Genomic DNA, 25,852 nt, shown 5'->3' on the forward strand with positions numbered 1-25,852 from the left:
CGGGCCTATAGCAGTAAATTAAACGTGCCCTTGCCTTCAGATGTGGCTGAATCAAGCTGGCATGGAAGCACCTGCCAGTAAAACTGAACTTCAGAACCAGGTGACTTCATCCAAACTGCGAATGGGGAACACTTCTTGGCAGGCTCCAAAGCCCGATCCTGCTGTAAGGGTGCAAAGGTGCGCATGGGAGCATGACAACTGCCTATACAACAGTACAGGCCATTGTCCCGTGCCTGTGAATGTTTCCAGGTGAGCTTGCATTTCTTGATACATGCACAGCCTAAGAATACTGCCTTAAGCTACAAAGCTATTGCAGCAACTGTCAGCACAGTCCCCGTGCTCTCTGGGTCTCTCACGAGCACTAAATACTTTTTTCTAGTTTCAGCTAAAACATTTTTCTTCCTCTTTCAGATTTAAATAAACCTAAGAAGAGTCTAACAACTCTTTTACACAAAATATAGAGCTGCAAATAACAAACATACATACAGAGAATTAAGCATTTATTAAGCAAGAATAAATAAGAATTTATTGAATTCACTTTGTATCATCCTCTTTGTAAAGAGGGATAATTAATTCATACAGGGGAAACCTAAAATATTTTCTAAACATTCATTTAAATATCCAACAAAAATCTTCAGTCGGACTGAAAATTAACACATTATTTCTATTTTGAAAAATTTGCATATAGTACTTGAAGGAAAAAAAGCATTCTCCTTTTCATAAATATGAAAGAATATTCTTTATGGCTCTCCCAATGAAAACGCAGATTATGCCCATTCATATATACTTCTTTTTAACTTGAGAAATGCTAGTAATTCTTAAATACTGCAGAATTAATCCTGAATTTGACAGAAGGTAACTGAAGGATACAAAATTGTCTTCCCTAAAACACCCCAAACCCCAAACTTCTGTAGCTTTTTTGAGACGCTTCAATTTAGTGGAGTCCAGAAGGAAGACAGATAATATATTCAGTTTATGTGAATGCATGAAAAAGCAACAATTAAAAGCTTTCAGTGTAACTGTGAGAATAGACAGTATTCTCATGGCGAGAAAAATCTGGAGAGACAGGTAAATTTAGAATTACCATTCTAATTCCATCTATATGACAGGTCCCCTACCATTTCATCCATTTTGAACTGACAACCTCATTTGTGAGGAATATTTTTCAAAATGAACTGAAGTATGAGCCTCAGGTGCTACAAAATATAATTATGAAAGCTTTTTATGCGCCTCTTACTGTTTTGGCTTTAACGTGTGTATATAATATTTAAAATCAGTTAAAAATATAATCACAACACTTGAAAAACTGAGCTGCATGCAATTGTACATGTAGCAGCTGCATTTCTAAAGCCTTCTCTTGTAAGTTTTCTGGAAATATCAAGGGTCATTTTTAGGGTACTTGATGCCTATTTAATACTATGCTATTTATTTCTACCCTCAATGTCCAGGGATACACTATATTATTTTTAATAATAGCACAGCTGCAAGGACTGTTTGATAGGACATATGTATCTAGGTGCATGATTAAGCATTCATGGAAGACTTGTCCTTATCCATGCTGACATTTTTTTTGAACAGAAGTCCACAAAATATCTTAGATTTACCTATATCTGAAGCAAGTTGGTCAGTATAAGACTCAACTACAACACAGAAATACTCTTACTCTGCACCAGTCTCATTTCCATTTAATGGGTGCACATCCTCTCCCAGGAGCAGTGGCAGTGGTTACTCTTCATTGCTCTGTCCAGTTCAGTTTCCTTTTAACCACCACTGAAGAACAATTAGAGCATCCTCTCCACTCCCCTTTTTTTTTTCTTTCTAGCCACAGAAGCCACAAAATTTTGAACGATGGTTTCAGGGTTATGTGCGTTTTCTTAATCTTAACCCAAGAGCCTTGAATTTATACTTTATGAAATAAATACTTACTTAAGAAAATGAAGACGTATTTAGTTACCAAATGTAATGGCTGCAGTTCACTGGGAATTCTGGCATACGCCTAGACAGAGATAAATTTGGCACAACTTTCATTATATATTTTGACTGCATACAACCAGGTGAAGAAGAATTAAGGGCGCTGGTTCTTTTTTTCATTTAAATGACGAAAGAAAGACTTTCCATGTTCATAGGTGCTGATCATTATGGCACAAGCAGGAGCAACTTTAATCAACCGTGGACCAATACCTGCCCAAAAAGAGAAAGGAAAATATTCACTATCATCATTTGTTTTCAGACTGTAGCACCATTTAGTGGTTGTAATACACTGATATCACGGTATATCATAGAACTGGGATTCTAGATGTCCACATTCCTGAAAATAACAGAATTACTGCCTACAGCTACTACCAATCTAACAACCTTATGCCCCGTGCCTATGCCATGCTGTGCAGTCTGCCTGCCTCAAGCCCATGGTGTCTGTCCCGTTTCTCTCCACAGAGCTGGAGCAGTGTGACCTGCATGGCTAGTCAGCCTGCATACCCTCCTCTAAGCAGCAGTTCAAACCTGCTGCCCCTGTGGGACAAGCAGAGGCTCCTGACCTCTCTGATGGGAAGGCGAGAGCTGCAAGAAGCCCTGAATCCTGACATGGGGGAAGGCAGGGAGGAAAGAGCTCAAGTACCATGTCGGGCTGTACCTCCATTTTGGGCACATAATCACAGCCCTTCAAGCTAAGTGCTAATAAAGTAAAAAGACTGATTCCCCTGCTACTGTCTCCCAAGACCTACTTCCCCTTTATTAAAATGGAAGGCTCCTGGTTACAGAATGCAGGTGTTAAGTATCTTCCATCACGATCAACAGTGATGTTGTGAACTGAGTTTAGGAAGTGATTCAGCTTACCCTGAGGTAGGCAAATGGGGGCAGATCCACTCGTGTAACCACAGCCATCTAGTTCCATATGAAATGCAGAGACATCTCCATGGAGCTAGCACAGATGACACATGCCCTATGGAAAACTTGTGTCCTTCTGGAAGAGTAGCAGAGGGCCAGGCAGAACACCCCAGGCCATCTCAAATGGCAGCACATACGTACCTGTGGGGAACTGAGCTGAGCTACTGGCTGATCAAGACAATGTCTCAACACTTCATTAGCCACATGTCAAGACCTACAAGTAGGTATCCTAATCTGTGAACTACATTCCAGCCAAAATGTTTAATAAGACTGTAATACTTTGTGCAGTCTTGTATTTTTCTGACATGAACATTCTGAAACATTCATACCCTGTTACCCCTCTATGATATCACTGTGCAGCAAGTAAAGCAATTTAATCTCTTCCTTCAGTGAACGCAAACAAAGTCTTGCAAATCTTTGGCCAGCTGTGTAGCCATTCACACAAGAAGGGCCAATGAACCTACGCAGTGTTGCCAACACTTACAGGTATCCTGGTTTTGGAATGACTCCTGCAGTTGTTCATATAAGTAAGTGTCCACTCCCAAAGGTCTACTTTTATCTGAACATCTTTTAACTTCCTCTTTAGACTGCTAGAGTCACACATGGCAACATGTGTGCGTTACAAAGGACTTCTCTGCATGGCAGCAACACAGCATTGCCCCAGCCACTCAACAGAACAGGAAAACAGCAGCCTCAGCCCTCAGGGAGAATTACTAAAGACAGACGGACTGGGGGATCTCTTCCCTGGCAGGCTGGGAGAAGGGCACTGGGGCCTTTGAATAGCATGAGTACAAGTATCAGAGGATGCAAGAAAGCTTAGGGCAGCTGAGATGAGTGGCCTGAGGTGGACACACAGGAAATAAGGAGCTTTCTGTGACTGTGAGCACATTTTGTATACGTTCAAGATTGAATATGCTACCTCCAGTTGTCACACGTACAAGGGAAGGATTCAAAAGCAAAACATTTTTAAAATAAGTTCAGAGATGACACTGTTTTAGTCTAGTTATACTTCAGCTAATAAATTATTTGGGCTAGAACTAGTTGAGTGTATGTATGCAGCAAAGCAAACATTTCACCCACAGTTAAAAAAAATCTGTGTTTGTTTAATGACAAGAGTTGTTCACAAAAGATATTAACCAGCAATTGGAATTCTTGAGGGCGGGTAATCAGCTTACACACTCACACTGTTAATAGCCATCTGCACTATCATGTGAGGCTGAAGACTTTTATTCTCTCAGTTGCTGTCACATATGGTAATCCCAAACTTGTCTTCATGCATACTCAATGTACAGGTAAACAGAGTGAGACATGCCTAGCACCGCTTGAGTTTCCTCTTAGGAGTAGAATTCCCACTCAGTCACAATACAGGTAAGAGAGAGAAGGTAGATAGTGAGCATCCTTGTGGATTGCAAGTCTTTATTCCGCTAAGTGATAAGCGGCCTATACTTCTCACATAACAGCAGTCTACATGTACACTTGCAAAATGGATCACTCAACACAGTAACCTCCATATTCATATTTACCCCGAGATAAATTTTAGACTAAGCAGTGCGAAGTAAAACTTCTGAGCATTCACCATGAAATCAATTTCTTTCAGTGCTGGAAGAATCTTTAATCATAGATAGGTTGAAGGTCCAAGGAACATCATACCAAGCCACCACCCAGGAAACTATGTTCATTTCATTTGATATGGGTTGAAACGACTGCAAACATCTTGATGTTTGATGTTTAGCAAGACATACTTGATTTTACTTTACTTCTGTAAAATACAGAAATAAGCATACAGAAGATCCAGAGGTACAAACCACCATCTTTCCTGAATGGCTCAGTAGTCACCTATTACTCCTGAGCCCATGGATGAAAGCATTCAGCCTTCTCTCATTCAAATTCGGTACAACCCACCTTTGCTCTATGAAATAACGAAGAATAGAAAGATCTACTATAAAACCTCCCTCCATTCAGAACACCAACACTTCCACTTGCAGCAGACTCTTATAGAAAGAAGAATTAATGTATTGAAAGGTTGAACAGGCACAAATTACATGGTGTAGAGTTCTTTGTATTTCAAGGACTCAAGACATCTGGTGCGATGTTTAGCAAGTTGTAGGGATCTATTCTGATGTAAAAAGAAATTAGGAGAAAGAGAGCATTGCAACTGTCAGAAAAATAACTGGCACTTCCCAATGGCATCTTCAGGACTGCTCACAGAAACATGATAGCTCCGTGGAAGAGACACTACCAACCAGCTGTAGGCTGACACAGTTTAAGAATGGCCAGGTGTGAAGCTCTGCATTGCTACAGACCTGCCATATTGCATATTTTGTGGGACATTTTAGATCATTAGACCAAATGATCTAAAAGTTGTTCAAAAATCTTTAAGAAGTGAAGACTTCATCAATTTTTGAGTTGGTGTTCTTACAGAAAGGCAAATTTTCTACTAAAGATTGAATTCCTCATGTACACTAAGATTTACAGCCAAGAAGCCCTTCTCATTAGGACGGCAATGCTTATTACAGCTCCATCTTGCAGACTGCCCTAACAACTGATTGGGCCCACAATATTTCACCAGAAAGTTCTCATAGGGTACTGAGACATTCAGGTTAGCTGTCAGAGAAGTTCATATTCCTATGATGCAAAAAATATCTGGCTGTTGGAGAGATGAAATTTTTGGGGAGCAGAACATAGCTAGGCTATGAAAATATTTTTGGTTTTAGTCACCAAACTGGCATCTAGAAACACAAGTTGTATTCTACGGCTACTTAGGACACAATGGATGACAGTGCAAGGACTACAGTTTCCTGGAAACCCATTCTTTTCTATTTTGCTAGACAGAATATGCCAAGAAGTAGAAGTCTCTGATGGTAGTCTAACAGGATCTGTGATGGCCTTGTTAGCAAGCTGCTGCCAAATAGTTACTAATCTGTGGAAATTTCTGTATCACTCTCCAAGAAAGTTTTCTGGCTAAATCCAACATGAATGAATTCCTGAAAGGACTGGTGATCATCTCAGAAGAGAACCAATGCTTTTTTGTAACTCTGCAAGTGGAATAAAAAGAAATTCTCAGTTTCAGGACAAGGTAGCAGTGATGAGGGTTGTTTGCTCCAGTGCTGGGATGTCATTTTTCTTGTCTCTTATGTCAGACTTGCCAACTCACAAAGTCTCTATTCTGGCTATGTGGTGGAAAAGACACTCATAGGTTTTGTGAGGCCTCTATGATCACTACTTGATGCCAGGAAGTCCTGCTGCTCTCAGGAAACTGGCCAGCCTCATTGCTGCACGTTTTGGATTAGTACTACAGATTAGGTCATTTGATTAGGTAGGTCTCACTGATTTCAGGTCTTGGAGTGGCCTAGATCTGAAAATATATTCCCAAAGATTTCTTTCCCATTCTATAAATATGCGAGGTTTAAATGACCAAGGTAACTTACGATGGTCAGGAATGCATATGTGCTGGTTAGCAGTAGAAATACTACTGCATGTAGTTCAGGGCTAAAAAGTGATCTTTGATGAAGCTTATCAAAAACACTAAAAGACTATCTTTAAGGCCATCCAAGCAAGAAGAAAAATGAAATACATCAAGGAATTATACAGCTTATATAGGATCCTATCTTACTGAATGCTTCAGAGGTACTGAAATAGCACCAGCTACATACTAAACTGTGTATCCATGTGCTGAACACAGGACACAGGTGGGCAGGAATGCACCCTCAATAGATTCAGTGAGGGTAAGAAGGTCATGTAAGCTGTGTACCCCTGTTGTGCGCGTGTACGTGATGTAAAGTAGAAGTAAAGTTTTAACATTCTTTGACCCATTCAGAAGTTATTAAATTATCAAGATTACATTTCTGTATAACTGTTTCTAAGTAAAAATTCAACATAGATTTTAAATAATATTTCTAGCTTGATCAAAACTTAAAAAACCAGAAACCTGGAGAATAGTGTGCCATGAAACAGGAACTTCTGGAGTGTTATGCAGTACCTAATTATCCCCATGTGGCAAAAAAACAAATGTTAGGATGGCTGCCATATCTTACAGTCTTCCTGAAAAAGCTGCATTCAAGTCCAACATAAAATGACTGCATCACCCTATCCTGGGTCTAGTATTTCATAGAAAAATGACAGTATTTTATTATGTGATTCTACTGTAAGGTATCTACTCCATATTCAGACTTCTTTAGTTCTCAGTAATGCATCTTCTCCAAAGACTAAGAAAGGAGACAGAAAAATACCATGGAAGCTTCAGCTCTGTTTCTGAGACAGAAGGAACCAAAAAAAGTCTAGAGCAGAAACTATTATGAGTTGAAGAACAAAAATTAGGATGGTTATTCCTAAATATTGATGCTGCAATGGTATTGACTGTTTGGAAATTTAAGTTACTGGACTAAAAACTGCATCTAACAAACATTCTCAGTCTAGAAATACCTCCATATTATGAACTGTGGTTTTGGAATCTACAAAACTTACTTTGTGCCAATTCTTTCTGGAAAACCTAAACAGTAGAGTTTAAGAGAGCATCAAGTTCTTTTAATTTGCAAAAACTTTCCAAAATTTAAACTGGACTCCCACCTTATTAGCTGCCAATTAAACAACAACGCTGGACTCTCATATTTGTTATGTCAACCCCTTTATTTTTTTTTTAATAAATTGTGTTCATCTTAGATAGCTGTAGCCTAGTAACTTGTAAGAAATTACCAAAATTCTCCCTATATGTATGCATGTCTGTTGCTGTATATATATATATATACACATATATATATACACACATACATACATACACACACACACACACACACAGGCATATTAGTATCTATAATCACTTGTTGATGATTAAGTAACTCTCCCTCTGAGTTTTTTAGAAGGATATTAAAAGATTTACCAGCAAATAATCCAGCAATTCCATTGTTAGCGACAATTTTCTTCATAACTGCCCATGTTGACGTACAGTTCCTCTGTGGAACTCAACATAGTACAATAAAACAGTGAATTAAGCAATACACAGAATGTCACAGAAAAATATCCTTAAAGGTCAGAGACAGTCACTTCAGATGTAATGATTAAGTCCAATTCATCATATATTAACGTTATCTGTACTATTTATATAGGATATTAAATTCATAGAGTATACAAATTCATATAATCTTCAACTTAAAACAACATGACATGTTAAAAACCCCATAGTAATAATACTTAGAGTAAGATATATGGACACAGATAATATTCCTTACTAGCCATAACTGACATAGTTGGAAAAAATAGACTATCAGATGAGCAGAGCAAGTCCCTCTCGATTTCACATTATACTGGCAGCTAAAAGATCATCATATCTCAGATTTTCAAACAAGAACTTGGCTTTGACAGTAAACTGAATCTAAAAATAAGTGTTGAGAATGGATATAGTAAGAATGAATATAATAATTAAGCTAGAACACTACATTTTATGTCTAAGTTTAAAAAATCAAATTGCCAAAAATGTAATATGAGTTTAAGAAAACATAAGTGCATGATGCAAACCACAGCCCCATGTAGAGCTAATTCATATACCATAAGCAACCTAACTGCAGCAGCATCAAGAAGCAATCTGCACTGCAGACACAAATAACCATTTTAAATAGAGCAACTTTTTCGTGCTATCTCACTCTGCACATGTATTGTAATATGGAAATAACTCAGAATATTTTTTCTAGATGAAACTTAAAACAGTTTCATAGAATATATTCAGCTTGAACATCCTATAGCATCTGGAGGCTGCTAAAGACATTTTGTGGCCACAGAAAAACAATATGTAGATGTAGTCATAGTCAGCGCCAAACTGTAACAGCAAACAAATTTGTAAAGGATTAAACTAATACAAATTCTAAATTTGTATCCATCCATACTGAAATTTTAAATACATTTAACCTAATTAATATCATTCTAGTAAATATATGGGAGTTACTTGTGACTCAAGGCAGTATTTGCAATGAAATTCTTACATTCACTAGCACAATAAAAAAAAATTTAAACACACTACTAATTAAAATCAAAAGCTTTTTCGACTTTTGACTATTCTGCAAAAGCAACATAAACGTCTTTCAACAATTCCAACAGAAAAAAATAATTTGCTTGAGAGAATGAAACCTCATGTCAAAATGTGAGCTGTAAGTTTTCAAAAAACCTTCCTGAACTAGGTCTTGAAATTAGTTTCTAGGAAGATGGATGGTAGTTTGGATACGTAATCTTTTCACTCTTCTATAATCTTAAAGCCATGATCTAACATTTATTGAAGTTAATGGAAGTCTCTTACCGGTCCAGGCTCCAAGTAATGTAAAAAAAGTTTTTATATGCAACTTGCATTGCTATGAAATGCAGTGGTGCTTTACTGAACACAGAATAAAAAAGAAACTTCTTTCCTCTTTCATCCTTCTAAGCTGTTGGAGTAGTCACTACTTCATAATTTATCTCACTAATATGCCCTTAAAAAGTCATTTATTTGAAAACACACAAAAAGAAGATAAAAAATACACAAACTGAGCACAGTGCTTTCCCTCTATAGCCTAAAATTTAGCAAAAGAAAAATATTGCTATGAAATAAAATGCTTGTAAGAGTTGAACTGCTGATATTTTTGTTTTCTAGTAGCACGTGAGAGTGGATGTACAAACATTTTATCATGCTATTTTCATCAGAGCTAAAGTCTCTTTCAGTAACACGCCGTTCACATTAATGTTTTACAAGAAATTAATTTTTTGCCTGTTTAAATTAAATATAATTTACCTACATGTAGAAAAATTTGCAGTGGGTCTGCCTAACTCTAATAGCCCTGAATTTTTTGTGTGTGATTTGTATCATTTTATTAACTTAAATGGTACTGTACACACAGCTTCTCTCTCCTTTACGCCATTAATGGATATATTACAGGCATCCTGAAATATCCTAGATGATGTTAACATTTGGAAAGGAGAAAAGGCCTAGTGATCAGAGTCTGACAAAAACTTCAGAAAAAGAGATGGAGATTCAAAATTCCAACTGAAATTCCATATAACCACACATTTTACTCTTTCCTTTTTCATTGTTGATAAACAGGTAAAACCAGCTTAATTGCACGTAGCAATTGTCAAGATGATCGTTAAATAGTTCTGCAAATTATACCAGGCGCTCTGATTTAAAGAGAATTGTATTTGTTGATCAATAAACATGGTTGGAAGAGAGCTTAAGAGAGCTGTATAACGATCTAATTCCCAGCAACTTACTTTTTAAGGTCTCACTCTCCCAAAGTTCAGTCTGCCTATGTGTTTTCACTACATCAAATGGTAGCGTTATGACAGCTGCAATCTGTTAGGAAAAAAGTATCAATTTTAATGTTAGAGCATCAGCAATTAAATTTTAATTTAAAAATTTAAAATGCATGCAAGTTAAAATTAGATTTGATATTTCAAGCAGCTGATATTATTAAAATCTTGTATTTTAGAACATTGTAGATTATTCAGGTACACCTACTTGGCTTGAACACCAGGCCATATGTATTTAAAGTAGATGCATCCAAACACATACATCATTTGTGAGAGAATCATGTAAAACCACAGTAATTTCAAATAGTTTAGTAGCGATATTATTAAAGAGTAGTATTAGAAACAAAAATACATACTTACAGAGCCAGATACTGCTCCTGAGGTAAAAGCAACAAAAAATGCTGATTCATCTGTACCAACTTTCTTGCACATCATCTTCTTGAAACGTTCATAATTATACCAATATATTGCTATGGTTATAAAAAAAAATAAACTTGCATAAAGCAACACATTTGTATGTCAATACAGAAATTCACCTAATCTCTTTTATCACATGCAGATGTAAGACCCCTACTGTGGCAACAGAAGCAAAGAGAAACAAGAGCTAAAAGCAGAAATAAGAGCACTCTCTGTGATCCTCCAAGGACAGGCTGGTCTGCTCCCCTTCTCTTCATGCTCTTATTGCAAATTTCTACATACGATACAAATTATCATCAATCATTTCTCTGTTTCTTATAGTAACTCCTACCTTAACACAATCTAATCCCAGCACTACAAAATTAGTTTAATATATTTTTTAAAATGCATTTTAACTTTAATCAAAATGTTAATTTCTAAATATTAGCTGTGTTTTCAGTGTTATTTCACCCTTTCATAAATCTTATTAATTCTACAAAAATGTGTTTCACACAAAATAAAAGCTTACTTAGGTTGCAGTCTTATACTCTTTTGGGACTCCGAATGTAAAACTGAATTCTTAGAGAATCAAGAAATATGATTTTGCCCTCTGGAATTACTAAAGGAGGCATGTCTCTGTGAGGACTGTCAAAAGCAAGTCTGAGTAACAACTTTCAGGAATAACATTTCCTTCTGTTCTCTTCCACTACACTAAACTGCACTCTTTCTGCATTCTAACTGAAACTCTTTAAAGTAGATATTACTGTGCTGAATTTTGGAGTGATTCCTTGTGGAAATTGGTGAAAATAAATACTGCTAATGACAGCTGTATACATGGAAAGATAATTGTGTCTTATTGCAGAACTGAACTCTGTAGGCTGTGACAGCAGAGCAACAGTAAAGCATCTTCTTGTCATGGAGATGCTCAGCTCTTAGGCCTGGCCTCCAAGATTTTGCAAAAGTAAACGAAGGCAGTACCTCAGAAGGCATACTCAGAGTTTGGTGTAAACCTAATATAAATGATCTAAAGCCCAAATTTTGCTTGAGCAGCTGCAGGGCTCCTTCATAACTTTTAAGTTTATATTCTCTGCAACACTGCTTAAAGAATGACTCAAGTACTACTGGTAACCTGATTCTTGTGCTTATAAACATTCATAGCTTAAGTTTTACTCAGTCTAGCTAGCCTTCTAAAGAAAATACTTGAAGCATGTTATTGACACTTGCGCAAGCAACAGTGTGATCCTAACTACTCTGTGCTGCTAACACAGACTTTCTGCACAGCTTGACTGTTTTCACAGAGCAGGTGCTCTCTCAACACGAATTGTTACACTGACTTTAACTCCTCTTGAAAGAGCTAACTTGAGCTAACTGCAGCAAAGGCACAGAATAACAGAAACCATGACGTTGTTGGGGGATCTTTCAGAGTAGAAGCCAAGGACGCATATCTTAACTGCACAGAGAGTATTTATAAGGAGAAAAAACAAAACAAACCCAAAACAGAAAACACATTTTGAAATGGTGTTAAGCAGCTTTAAACAACCTTAGGTTTATAGCATCAGAGTTTTGTGACATTTCACTTCATTGTTTAAAAATAAATGCATTTTCCTTCCCCTCAAGTGTATAATTCCCTCTCCACTTTTGGCTCAACAATAATTCTTAACCTAAAAGGCAATAGGTGCATGTTAATCTGTAGCTCATCTCCTTGCCTCTCCACCTATCCAGCACCCACTACCTCTGTGAAGAACAGGGCACAGTCAAGTGACTGCCAGCTATCGAGCAAATGCCAGAACAGTCTGGAGAATGACTTAAAGTCAGCGGGAAGGTTCTGGACGGAGGGAAGAACTGCAGGCATGGATGCGAGAATCTAAAAAGGACAGAGAAAAAACACACACACGTATCACCTTAGTGCCCTCCTCTTTGTGCACTCCTTTACACTGCTCTGATCCTCCCACTCTGTTAAAAGCAGCAGAGGGAAGAAAGATCACTAGTTCTTGCCATATTGCTACAGACAAAATCAGTAAGAGAGCAAGAGCTTCTTCTTGAAATCAGACAACAGGGATTATAAAGAGAATTTTAGCATCCCCTTCCCAAGCTTAGCAGAATGGCCTAAGAAAAAATTTGGGGCAGCACAAATTTGTAGGATGGTCTGGAGAGCACAAATGATGCCACTTGCTTCAAGGAAGTTCAAGCCTTGTTTTATCAATATAAAAAAGATAAAACGTGACTTGTATCTATAGCATGGAAGGTGATCTTAGCAGATAAGAAGGCTTTTTTTCTTGTCTTGAATCATTCCCAAAATACTTTAGTCTGCCTTAGTCATTTAGTGGAGTAGCAGCTCCTCAGTGTGGTGGTGGAATACACTCCTAACCTCAAAACAGAGATATTCAGGCAGATCCTTTCAGTCTGATGTAGGCCTTTTCGGGAGGTCTAAGATAATCTCAAAAAGATGCTTCTGATTATCTTAGTGGTTACTGATCAGGCTGTGATGCCAAAGCCACAGCTCGTAGCTGTCTGGAACATGGATCCAGAGGGTTTTTGCTCAAATCCTTGCAGATAGTTTTTCTGAAGCCTGGCGTCACAATTCGGGAAAGAAGTCAAATGTGAAAGCCTTTTGTGGATGCACCTCGTCAAAAGGATCAAATAGTAAATCCAGATTTGGAGAACATGGTTTTTTTATCTGATAAAAGAACCAATTTGCTTACAGCCTTTGTCAATATTAAGGCTTTATCATAGGCGTTAGGTAAAATGAGAAAAGATCCTCTCCCTTGATAAGTTATTGATCTACTCTTTTGGACACAATTCTCCCTTGGAGATAATTCAAGTTCTGCCAGATCAAACTAACTAGGTACAGAACAGCAGGATTAACAAGCAAAGGCACTTTAGAGGTAGAAGACTGTGGTAACAGACCAGAAGAGTGAAAAAGTCCTGTGCCTAAACACCATGGGAACCAGATTCCATTGCCAGTAGTGTAAGCTCTTTAGGGAGAATTAGGGTCATGAAATGACAGGGTGAACTGAAGGGTAGAGGCAGTAACACTGTTCTAATTCCACATATGATGGTAATAAGAAGGAACAATGGTGAACAGTCAGCTACATTAAAGAGAGAAAGGAACTCTGCTGAGTTTAAGAACAGCTCAGGAATCTAAACGTGACTATGCAAGCCAGTAAGTCTGAATTGCAGGCACAGTGCATACTCTACTGATGACAAAAAGGCAGCAAAGTTCTGGCACTCATCCGACCTTTCCTTTTTGTGGGCACTCTTTCATGGCACCCAGCATGATCTGGGCAACAAGACGGGGAAAAGAATTCAGGAAAGATCAAGTTATAGAAGAATTCAAATGTTTCATTTTAGCCTTTTGTCTTCCGGATGAGAATAGATCCTTCCTTTGGTTGACAATGAGATGGTATAAATTAAATTAGATGTCACATTCTCTTAAGAACGAGGTAGCAGGATAAAGAGGATAGCAGGTCAAATACTTCAAGGGTTCCCTCCCTCCAAAAATGGGTTTGAAGCATTTTTTGGGGTAAACACAAGGTGCTCAAAGGTGTTACTCTGGTACCATCTAAAGGACAGAAACAGCTTCAAAAACCTCAGTCCTTGGATGATCCACAAGTACTCTGACAATAAGGTGACATGCAATGTCTCAGATACCCCTTTTTTATCGTTTTATCGTTTAACAGGCTTGCGGAGCCTGTTCCCACCACTGGCAGCAAGTGGGAACAGTGTCCTTGACCAATCTCTTCCAGTTACCTCTGTAGATCAGGAGGCAGTTGAACTTAGATAAAAGGACACAGAGCGTGATCTCCTCTGTCCCAGTCATCTCCTCTGTCTTTGGGCTGCTCTGGATCAGAATTTTTTCATTTTCTGGACTTCCAGCTTTGAAGCTGCCGGAACAAGTGGTGCCCTAGATTTTTCTTTTTTGAGGCACTTGCATGAACTAATTGATCTTGCTAACAAAAATTCCTGAAGAGACTACTGTGTCACTCTGTCTGTACGTATTTTGAAGATTAAGCACAAGAACACTTAGATACATGCTGTTCCTCTGTAAGGAAACAGCTGCTAGGCCTGCTAGACAGAAAATTTCCTACCGAAGGAGAGTAGTCTGTGAAACAGTCATTGCATAAGCTAAAGATCAGAAGAAGCAGTGTAAACAGAGAAAGGGAATGTCACAGGGAATGACCAGCTGGGTGTCACAGTTATGGACACCCAGCTGGTGTCCATAAGCACAGCTAAAAAACCTCAGGTCCTTAAAGACTTACAGATAAACACTCAAAGGAGAAAAATAAGTAAATCTCAATCTTTCTTAAAGGTAATCATTAAAAAAAATACATAAAAACAAGGGAAAAGTCCAAAAGAGTTTATGAATAAACAAGTTTTCATACCTAACACAAGCACGCACATGAAATAAACCCTACCTGAGAAAGGTACATCTCTAAGAACAGTAGAACTCCAGCCTCTCCACAGTGAAAGCCATCCATCTTTAGCCACTTCATTATTGATGCACGTGTACAGTTGCTTGTAGGACAACTGGCGAGACTGCATTCTAGTTCTGATCAGCTCCAGGGGACTCACTACCGTAACTGAACCAACTGAAAATGAGAAAAATGTTTGTTTTTTGGTTTGTCTTTTTAAAAAATTCAGTATTTACTGGTAACATTTCCTCAACATTAAAATATGAGTCATGTCTCACCTTACTTTATATATTTGGTTCCTTTCCACTCTCCCACAGTTTTTCCTTAAAAGAATTACCAGTACAAGCTTCCCTTCCAGATAAGAATACCATACGTATTCATAGTACCTATACTTTCTGGGTACACAGGCCAGTTACCTTTTTTCAGTATTAGCATGTTGTACCCCAAGTACCTGTTAGGAACCGTAATTTTCAGATGTATTATATAAAATGGGCTGAAAACTTCAAATACTTCTTTAACTTTCAATAATGATCACTTTTTAAGTGTAAGTAAGTTGAACAAAGTGTGCTAGGTTGTTAATCTCTCTAGGGAGAGATTAAGCTTTTATTGCTATTAAAATACTAGGAATATCCAGTATCTAATAAAAGAAATATACCTGTATCTAATAAAAGAATTCTCTTGCATCTTGGTGGTAAGATCAGTGAGTCACCACACACTAACAAGCTCCCATCATGTAATATTTAACAGACTTTAATGATATCATTAGACCCAAGAAGTTTTCTCCTGTTGCTGGCATAAGGTTTCTTCTAAACGTACACTGAAGATCTGGAGCAGCCTAATATGATCAATTTGCCACATGACCATAGAATAACAGTTATTTTTCTATTAGTTTTCCAGACCCTCTCATAGCAGTCACAAGTAGCATATAGAACTAGATCCCTAGAGAGTTCTAAGAATGTCTCAAAAGATATACCCTGAACTAGTTTTACAAAAACGGATAGGGGAAAAGATAAACAAAATTAAGAAAACAGAAAAACAAACTTGGTATCATAGAGGAACAAAACCAGTACAAGTCCAATTTTCATTTTTCTTATAACTACCTGTGTAGTTTCCATTATAGAAAATTATAATTATAATTAGGTTTATAATTAGGTTCATCACAGAACAGACCTTAGTAGAATTCTGTCCTTAGTAGAATTTCTAGAACTATGAAGTTTTGAACAGATTGCAAACACTTGGAAATGAGCATTGACTACGCTTTCCATTTCTACTTAAAAATGTACACCCTTATGCTCTCATATGTATGCACCGTATCTAAAGACACATAAAGTCAAAAAACTTAAAAAAAATAAAATTATCAAGGAACAAGTCTTAAGTGCTGCAGAACAAACATGGATACATATTCAGTTGGAGAAATGTTTGGTATTGCATCATAGGGCATTAGGGTCATACATTTATCATGTAGCAAAGTGGGATTTAAGCAGCTAACTGGAATCAACACTGACGAAACACAAATTATTGAATTCCCTAGAACACCTCCTGAAATTTTTGACCAAATTCTAGCATGTGTTATCTCAAACTTATCTGCAATGACAGTGCAACAGCAAAAATACATCATGTCATTCCACGTTAAAAGGTTACGTTACCCAAGAAATGTTGGGTAACTACAACATTGCTCCCAGCTCTGCATAATATTGTCCCACACTTAAAGTCACAGCAAATTTAATTTTAAAAAGGCAATACAACAGTACACAAATATTTTATTTAATTTTTCCTCTTTAAAGAGATGACAGCTTACGTCTACTTAAGGAGCCTGCAAGAACTGGAATGTAGTCATCATCTTTTCCTAGTTTAGATTTCAGAGCTTCACTCAGTTGGTCATAGCATGTAAAATAAATTACTGTGGTAGGAAGTGCCATTATTCTAAAATATAAGAGAGGGAATCTTAACACAAGGAAAACAGGAACATAATCTAAATTAACCGTCTTGTATGCATATTTTGCTTAAACAAGAAAAAGTTAAACCTTCAGGTGTGTATTGCTATGGATTAAGAAAAAGCATTAGTCCAGTGGCTTTGATTCACTGACTCTAGTTTACAGTTTCAAATTCACAAGTCTCCCACTTTTTTGCTTTTTCATTTCATTATGAGAAACCTTATGTAAAATGATGGTGGACTGATCTAAGCCAAAATATATTTCATGTCAGCTTCAGAATTTTCAATAAAGCAATGGAATTGAAAGATCTGAATATGAACCAGGCAAACACAAAACTTTATGGAAGCACCTACTAAACTTAAGCTTTTATCCATTTAACAACCAGTGAATGTTTTCTCTTATTCAACATGATTCTCGCTATTTGAAAGACAACGTAGGGTGAGTGAATATAAGCTTTTTCCATTCTTCAGCATAGTATGGGCCATAATAAACAACAGCTAGATCTTGTAATCATTCGGTGTTGGGGTAATGCAGCATACCTTACTATAAAATGGCAATTATATTTCTGTTTCGTGTAGGCCGTCTGTGCCAGTGTTACATGCAATATCATTATCAACAACCACTGAAGAATCTAATGCATGGAAAACCAACAAGCCATAGTTTAGATCTTTCAAAAACTGTGCCTCTAGAGTCAAGAAGCTGGTTCTTCCGTGAAGGAGTACAGAACACACATTGAAGAAAATAACTCCTTGTTTTGGCTGAAATACAGACCTCTTACTTTATCTAGATCCTAAAGCTTTATTTTTTGAAATAGCCACATGCTGCAGGACAGCAAGCTCGAGCTCTACCATGTCTTGCTTCTCTGTGTCAATATATTTAGCACTCTGCGAAAATCAAAAGGGTAACAGTGCTTGTACGGTGCTCTGTGACTTGGAACAGGAGGACTGTAACACGACATTTAGTGACTTACAAGATTTGGATGCTGCTTTAATAATCTGCGTGTTAGATTTGACCACTTTCTTGCATTGTTCCACAGAGGAAAACTTAATTATAGAGGTTTTAATTACTATCTTTACCAGGCTGTTATGAATATCAAGATAAAATACATGGGGTTAGCCTGAAGAGGAGAAGACTAAGAAGAGATATGATAACAGTGATTAATTATGTAGAAGGCTCTTGTAAAGACAAAAGGAATGATCCATTTTCCATGAGCAAGTTGGATAGGAGAAAAATAATAAGATTCCTTGGAATAAAGAAGATTCTAGTTAGATATTAATTTTTTAAGTAAGGATAACGCAGTTCAAGATAGGAGCATTTGTGAAGATAGCTGCGTCGCTCATTGCAGATCATTAAGAACAAGCCAGGATAGCAAGTGTCTACGTCTAACAATCATGTCAGACCTTATGATTTGAGGATACTATCAAGGGGATGATTCTATCTTTGAAGGATAGAATGAGGAGTCTGATGTCCCTGCTCAACAACTGAGGATACATCAAAGAGGTCGTAAGGAGAAATCTGAAAATCTGGCTGAAATTATATTGTCTTTAGAGTTTTCTAATCAAACTGATCATATTATTTGTAACTCGAGAACCGTAAGAAAACTACTGTTATTCCATTGGCATAACCTTGATTAAACTTGGCATCAGTGCTTGGAGTAGTGAAGCCTGCAGGCCTAAGCTTGAACCTTAGCCAAACCTGTGGGATACTGCTGTTAGAACAACCGCAGAACCAGCTAGAATCAGCCCTCAAAGATATAGAACACAATGGGCAGAGGTAACAGTTAACCTTTGGATAAGATACAGAACACAATGGACAGAGGTGTAGGTTAACCTCCGGATAAGATAAGGCATTGTGAAGCAGGAACATAGCAACCGTCCTGGGATGTAGACACGAACCAAACAAAAGGATAGAGACCACCGACTCAGTAAAGAAGCCTGGAAGAGACAGTCACTGGCAGACTGGGGAAATAAGACTGTAAGGAGTATAATTATCCTAGAATTTATTTGTTCTGGGTCCCTCTTTGGAGGCACCCTGCTCGAGCTGAAATAAACAATCGTATAAGAGTCTGACTCTGACGTAGTGGTGAATGCCTGGGGACCTTTATAACAAGAACTTACCAAAATTTTAAAATCACTTCAAAATAAGCACGCTCATTTGTCTAAGTAATGAAGTATCCCTCATAACCATATTCCGTAAGTTGTTAAAAAAAAAAAAAAAAAAAAAACCTTACAGTGTCGGGCCAAGTCCACTCCACAGTGATTTAATTCCTTCTGTTTGAATGATTTTCACAAATGCATCCTGAAATTGTAAGCAAGCAAAGAGCAGTAATTAGCTACAAAATTTTTCTAGTCAGTAATAATATTTTAGCACACAGAACATAATTAATGTATTAAAAAGTATGTTTTTAAAATATTTTATCACTCTGAGATCTCAATGTTGTAATTGTTTATGCTAGCCATCACATTTAATCATACAAACCGCTCCACTGAGCTGAACAGAAATATTTATATGCTTCAAATTAAGAATTTTCTTCCTTCTTTAAAAGACCAAGGCATTAAGTTTTTATCAGCAACTGGCAGCACTGCAAGCAAGCTATTTTCAGAACTAATACAGAACAGATGCAACTTGTGGAAGCTTCCCCAAACCAATCCACTAAATATATTTTGATAACTACTAAAAGTTCTAGGCATGAAATAGCAATTCACTCTCCATAATTCGTCAAAACTTGCTTTCTGTGACAACTTGAGGACAACATAACAACACATGTGCAATGTATGTGGTTTGGCTGGTTTTATTTGGTGCTTATATATATTTGGTGTCTTATAATATTATCATATCTGTCCCATATATTTCTCAGACCACTGACAGCAGAGAAGTACTGGACCTTGAAGGGCATTCAGCTATCATCTTCAAAAGGACAAACCAGCTAATAGTAGGATACCTAACTTAAAACTTTTGGGGGGAAGAAGCTGAGATTTGATGGATTGGAATATGCTTAAGATCAGACACTATTACAGGTTCTCAAAAGACACAAAAGCACGACAGACCACAGAAAGGGCTATACACTCACAGGAAGAACAAGGAAGAGAGCTCTAGAGGAGACACTCTTGAGGGACAGATCAGTTGAGATCAAAGAAAGTTGGGCAGAGAAAAGGAAGATAAGTTATTAAGACAAGGTTTACTTGAAAAAATGGAGCTTTGAGAGGGAGTCAAGAAGCCCCAGAAAGCCCTAACACAATTTCAGAAAACAGAGACATGAAAAAAAAGTAAGATAGAAAGTGGCATAATAATGTTTTATGTTTTCTCTGCATGTCATTTTTTGCACAGTATTTACAAGACAAAGTGATAAATTTTAGTACAATTTGTAATATCTACATCTGTTTGCTTCCATTACCATATGTCCTTGGACAAGTAATCCAGGCTGTCCATGAAAACTGGACCTGAGAATGAACTTGAATAAGTGCAGCATCGAAGCCGGGGCAGCATCCAGAAGAAATATCATCCACATGGCAGCCTCTGGCAGCAAACGTGTCTATTAACTGCTGATTTATTATGCCTTGATTTTGGTGATGTGGAGTATTATTGTCAAAAATCATGCTATCTAGGATCTATTTTCATTAGTCATTAAGTGGAGAATTCCGTCGGTGGATATCTATTTACGGTACTGCTGAGTGCAGACCAGTTACTTGATTTATTATACAACCGAATATAACGGACCACTTTTTCAAGTAACAAACTGACGCAGTTACTGCAACTGACAATCCAATCAAAACGTTCATTCTTGTAAATAACACATCTTTTGGATTTTCTTATTAGAACGTTATTACAAAACTATATAGTATTCAACATGGGCCACATGTTTACATTCCAGCTTCAACAAACTTGCAATTCTGGAAGGTACGGAAAAAATATCAGAGAAGGGATGCAACTAAATTCAGTGACTGAGCAAAACATTTATATGTCTTGCCAATTATCCAGTAAAACATTTTAAGGTGTTATCACTGGCAAACTACCATGTCCATTACAATTTTCTTTACTCCACAATTGTCCACCACTGCTTTTTAAAAATGAAAGGAAATACAGTATCTCATAGTCGGTCTTTTTCACGGGCATGAAATAACATCACTTAAAAAACTAGCTGACTTTCTAAAAATTACATGGAAAGTTAGTAGAAAAATTCAGACAAATACTTATGAAGTTATTAATTTCAAAAAATTCTGAACTCTTTGTAAAACAACTGCTCGAAAACCTTTTCCATGGACATTTCATTCTTCTCCTCAAAAATCTGATCCTGACAAGTCCGCGATCACACATGTAATTTAATGGCAGAGTCAAACAAAATCTTATTAATGAAGCAGCATCACCACCTCCAACAGAAGGTTTGGGTTTGAAGCTGCTTCAAATGTATGGGTAAAATCCTAGGCTTACAGATTTGAATGGACAAACTTTACATATGAATTTAATTTTAAAACCCTATATGCACTGTTAGTTCAGTTCAGGGGCATTCTGAGAGATCTGCAGGCAGAAGAGAGGTAAGCTTGTACACAGAATTAGTGGCAATATAGTTCAAGTGAGGAAAATGGAATCAGTGAGCCATGCCTTGTGAGGAAAGCAGTGCAGCTGCTCTCTTCTTTGTCCCAAGAAAGGAATTTGTATTTTCACACATAGAAAGTATCATTAATCGCTATCTAAATTATACTACGTAACAACATGAATACTCTCTCATATGATAACAGATTCTACCAGAACTTTAAAAAAATACAATAAACGTATAGTATGCCATTTTATCATGTTTTCAATGCACGGTTTTAAATAAATATAAAATGTTCTTACCAATGTCCCTTTGAAATGCCCAGGTTTTTTATACCAGGCTTTGCTGCCCCCATTCTCACAAACACATATATGATCCATGAGGCCATTGGAGTATACAAAACACTTTCCTAATCAAACGGAATATAAGAATATAGTTAATGCATGTAAGATTGTTCTTATTCAGCAGCATTTCCATACCGCACATAATGAAAACATGCATTTATGGCTGGATAAACGGGGACAGAATAATCTTGGAAAGCCACTAACAACAAATTAGGTAAAAGTAAGGAGGAAACAAACATGCTCCTTAGAGTGCCACACGAAATGAAACTGCATTCACAGGCTCCAGGAGACATGCTTATGTTATACTACCATCTGCTGAAAGCTAAAAAAAACCAACACAGGACCCAGACAGATACCACTAGTTTATCTAACTTTGTGAACATCTTTCAAACTTTTAAATCTTTTACTAAGTACCCTCAGCATCCACATTACAGGTGGAGGTGGAGGTATTACATTTTAGGCTGGACTGTATTTCTACTAGATTATCCTTTCTACTTGTTTTTGATTTCTTCTATATTATATACTTTGAACGTGCTTGACAAAATATTACTCCCGTTACAAAAACATACTTTGAGCTTCACATTACATTTTCAGATTTCTGAAGGGTTTAGAATTTACTAAAGAACCAGGGTAGAAGGCATACTGTTCTTCCAGATTTATGGCAAGGGTGACTGCAAATATGCATCTCCATGTACAACACGGAATTTCTACACCCGTCACCTCCTTTCTTTGTAAATCTCATTTATTAATTACAATGGAATAGTAGGAATCATTGGTGTGTCTTAGAGTGCACAATCTGTTCATTTATTTAGAACCCAAGTGACAAGAGACTTAGGTAAGACTTACTACTCCTTTCCAAAGCTCTTTGGAGATAAAGCTCTGGAGGAGATAAACTGGAATAGTATCCTGATCACGAGTCCTCTGATTGATAGAATATGTAGCTATTTATCAGTACCTACTTTTTTTATTTACTCAACTGAGTATTAATTGTACATTCCGTCATAATGAAAATACCAGGAAGGACAGAAAAATGCCTTTTAAAATGGCATGCATTTATGAGATTTCTATCCTGTGTCTCTTCAGTGGTACCTTCTTCAGCAAATTCAACGCATTTTGCTGTTTTGCTTCTCCCATCCCTTCACTTACCATGCAGAAAAAATACATAACTGCAGGCAAACAAACGAAAACATCCTGAACATAGCTTAGCATGACAAGAACTATAGGGTAAATGGGTCCTCAGTTACACTACACATTTATTTACCTTTGGAGAATGGATTGCTTTGGGCTTGTAGTCGAATTTTGACAACATCAAGAGGGGCTACTAAAACAAGACAAAGAAGTCATTTAGAAACACACTGCCTGCCCTTAAAACATAGAAGTGCCTTAACACGAACTGCTTTTTTTTCAGAGGGAAAACCAAAAACCTGTTTTGCAATATAATCAGCCAGAGAAAAAAAGAACGAAAGAGCATTTTTTTGCTGGACAAAATATCTTGTATGGTTTGCAAGTGACCGGATATGCCTATTAGACTGCGCTGCTGAGCTTGTTAGGTACACATACTATGTACGTGTAAGTGACATAACACAGAGGAAACAAGGCATACGAGATAAGCTTTTGGCCACAAGCATATAAAATATTAAAGCATTTTTAATATGTTTATTCTTGCACCATTAGCTGATTTTAACAGCGATGTTCAAAAGAAAAAGGTTAAACTTGTGGTCCTGTTTCCTTCTTTACTGTGTGTAGAGAAGTTCTAAAACTTTAGAGCTGTTGAAAAGCAAGTGAAGGTTTAATTGCTCCCCCACCCCAGAATTGTGGATCTATCCATTCCTCAGCCATACAGTGGCTGTATATACCCTAGTGAAGTAAGATGTCGTATTAAGAGCTAGCCACTTCTGTGTTGAAACTTTTTTAAATTAATATTTTGTTCAATGTCATGAGTTCTCATTTAGATGAACTGTGAGGTTTAAGAGATTTCAAACTATTTAGTAAGAAAACAAAACTACAATAAATACTTTACAATGCCCAAAAAGTATATCTTCAGCAAAGATTCAAGTAACCCCTAATCCCAGAACAAGTGCTCCACAGACACATCTCTGGAGACTTATCAGGCAACATAGAGCGAGTACTATGCGTGTGTGTACTTAAGTGCACAGCACATATATGAAATTAATCCCACATATGGCAGAAGCTGCACTTGGAAAAAAAATACAAGTCTACTTCCTCTATTAATATCACAGTATGCCCATATGTGTCCACACAAGAGGACGTATCTATCAGTAACTGCAGCTCTAATATGCATACAATCCCTAAAATGAGACAGAAACCCAAAGTTTTATTTTCCCTTTCATTGCCAATATGCACTGAAAAGTTTTGCCAGTGAAAATGAAGGTCAGCCAGCCAGCCAGCCATCTGGTAAAGATGAGTTGAAAATTTATATCCTCTTTTTCTGCAGACTACAGCAAGACACCTCATAAGTTTGGCCGCTAAACTTCTCATGGCTTCTTCAATAGCCAGACCTGATTGTTTTTTTTATTCCTGTTAGCGCCATGTCAGACAAAGTTACTGAAATCTTCTGGAGATGGACAGTAGATTTTCAAGAATATTTTCAGTCCTTCTATCTTCTCTAGGCAAAAACTTAAGTTACTTGAAGTAATGTAGCAGAGGGAAGCACACTGCATTTACCAGCAAGGCTTCCATTGCACCAGAAATACGTAAAAGTTTGTGTGTATCATCTCGTTAACTTTGAATTAGGAAGTTAACAGCTACACTGCCCACAATTGCCATCTCTTCTACTTTTCAATACTGCAATTAGCATGAGGCTTAATATGTTTTTTAACAGCAAAAAACTGTTAAAAAACAGTTGGTGGCTCTGCCACCACACAACCATTACGTAGCTGGATGCCACTAGGAGGCCCGTGACAACAGTCTGGAGAAGAGTGGCACAGGCTCTTTTATATACGCAGCCTCATCCTTAACAAACACAAATTAGTATTTTCAAATGAAAGCTCACAGTTTTGAACAGGGTGTATGACGACTTGAGATAATGCTGTGATTTGTCTTCTCGAAAGTGTAAATACAGGCTATCTATAATTAAAATCCAACTACACTTGTTCTTTACCAAAGATGCAAACATACTGCTGTTTCTACTCGTTTCATCATTTATTTTACTGAAAATCATTGTAATGGAATGATTTTTTCAGAGTGCTTTTCAACTCAAGGGTTTCTTCTTCAAATAAATCAGATAAGAATGCGCTAAGCAACCAGTATTTGATAACTATGTTGTTCCCACTGTTCAGCTGAGAAAGTCATATAGAAGTTACAGTTTGACAATGTAACGCTTGCTCTGCTATACATTCTGCGCCTTGAGTATGCATTTAAAAATATATATATTCTTTATGCAAATATATATTCTATTTTACAATTTCAGTCACTAAAGCAGCTGAATCCCATCCTACTTATTTTGATAGCAGGATTCAACTCCAGATTTTGACCCTTACATTTAGAGGTCTACAGGTCACCTATGTGTCTAAATTCCCTCCTGTAGCCAATATATTATCTAATAAATATAGTCAATGAGGCCAAAGAGTGACTCAGCACCCTAAAGGAGATGCACAGTCGCTGGTAAGCCAGACTACTCTCTAGCCTCTACTGACCTTACTGACTGAGGGCTGCATTCAATTGCCTAAATACAAACAGGTAGCGCCATCTGAGTCTCTAAGGTATCCAGAATATCTCCACAATCGGCAGATACGACACAGCACCTATGACCTTATTAAGCAGCAGCTAGAGGCCACGCCAAAAATTCTAGCATGTCTTATTGTACTACATCCCTGTGGGCTGGTAACTGAATCACACCTTAGATCTCTATTGACTAATAGGAGGTTAGACACTCAGCTCACATTTATATGTCTAAATGTAGAGATCCAAACATGCCTCTTGCACCTCAACTTACTTGCTTAAACTTAGGCATCTAGTAGAATTTTAGACACTTGTATGTTCTGCCTGGTCTCCCACCTCCCACGTCAAAAAGGAACTGGTCTTCTATACCGGTGACATACTTACCAGGCCCTGCTGAGGTCTCTG

General features: G+C 37.3%; 1 protein-coding gene across 12 annotated transcripts in view; it reads right to left on the reverse strand.

Moving 5' to 3' along the window:
• Positions 1–481: 481 nt before the first annotated feature.
• Positions 482–25,852, reverse strand: part of SLC25A40 (solute carrier family 25 member 40) — a 31,433-nt gene continuing 6,062 nt past the window's right edge. For 7 of the 12 annotated variants that reach the window (XM_068934720.1, XM_068934721.1, XM_068934729.1 and 4 more), the window contains exons 3-11: positions 23,028–23,087; positions 21,725–21,831; positions 19,122–19,189; positions 16,756–16,880; positions 14,961–15,134; positions 10,510–10,619; positions 10,111–10,192; positions 7,760–7,840; positions 482–2,181 (exon numbers count right to left, since the gene is read on the reverse strand). In XM_068934720.1, coding sequence (XP_068790821.1) covers positions 2,066–2,181; positions 7,760–7,840; positions 10,111–10,192; positions 10,510–10,619; positions 14,961–15,134; positions 16,756–16,880; positions 19,122–19,189; positions 21,725–21,831; positions 23,028–23,087 — 923 coding nt within the window. In that variant the 3' untranslated portion in view covers positions 482–2,065. The remainder of the gene's footprint in view (positions 2,182–7,759; positions 7,841–10,110; positions 10,193–10,509; positions 10,620–14,960; positions 15,135–16,755; positions 16,881–19,121; positions 19,190–21,724; positions 21,832–23,027; positions 23,088–25,852) is intronic. The other 5 variants (XM_068934728.1, XM_068934725.1, XM_068934724.1 and 2 more) reach the window with 4 other exon arrangements.

This window comes from Struthio camelus, chromosome 2 (assembly GCF_040807025.1).
Source record: "Struthio camelus isolate bStrCam1 chromosome 2, bStrCam1.hap1, whole genome shotgun sequence".
Taxonomy (NCBI): Eukaryota; Metazoa; Chordata; class Aves; order Struthioniformes; family Struthionidae; genus Struthio; species Struthio camelus.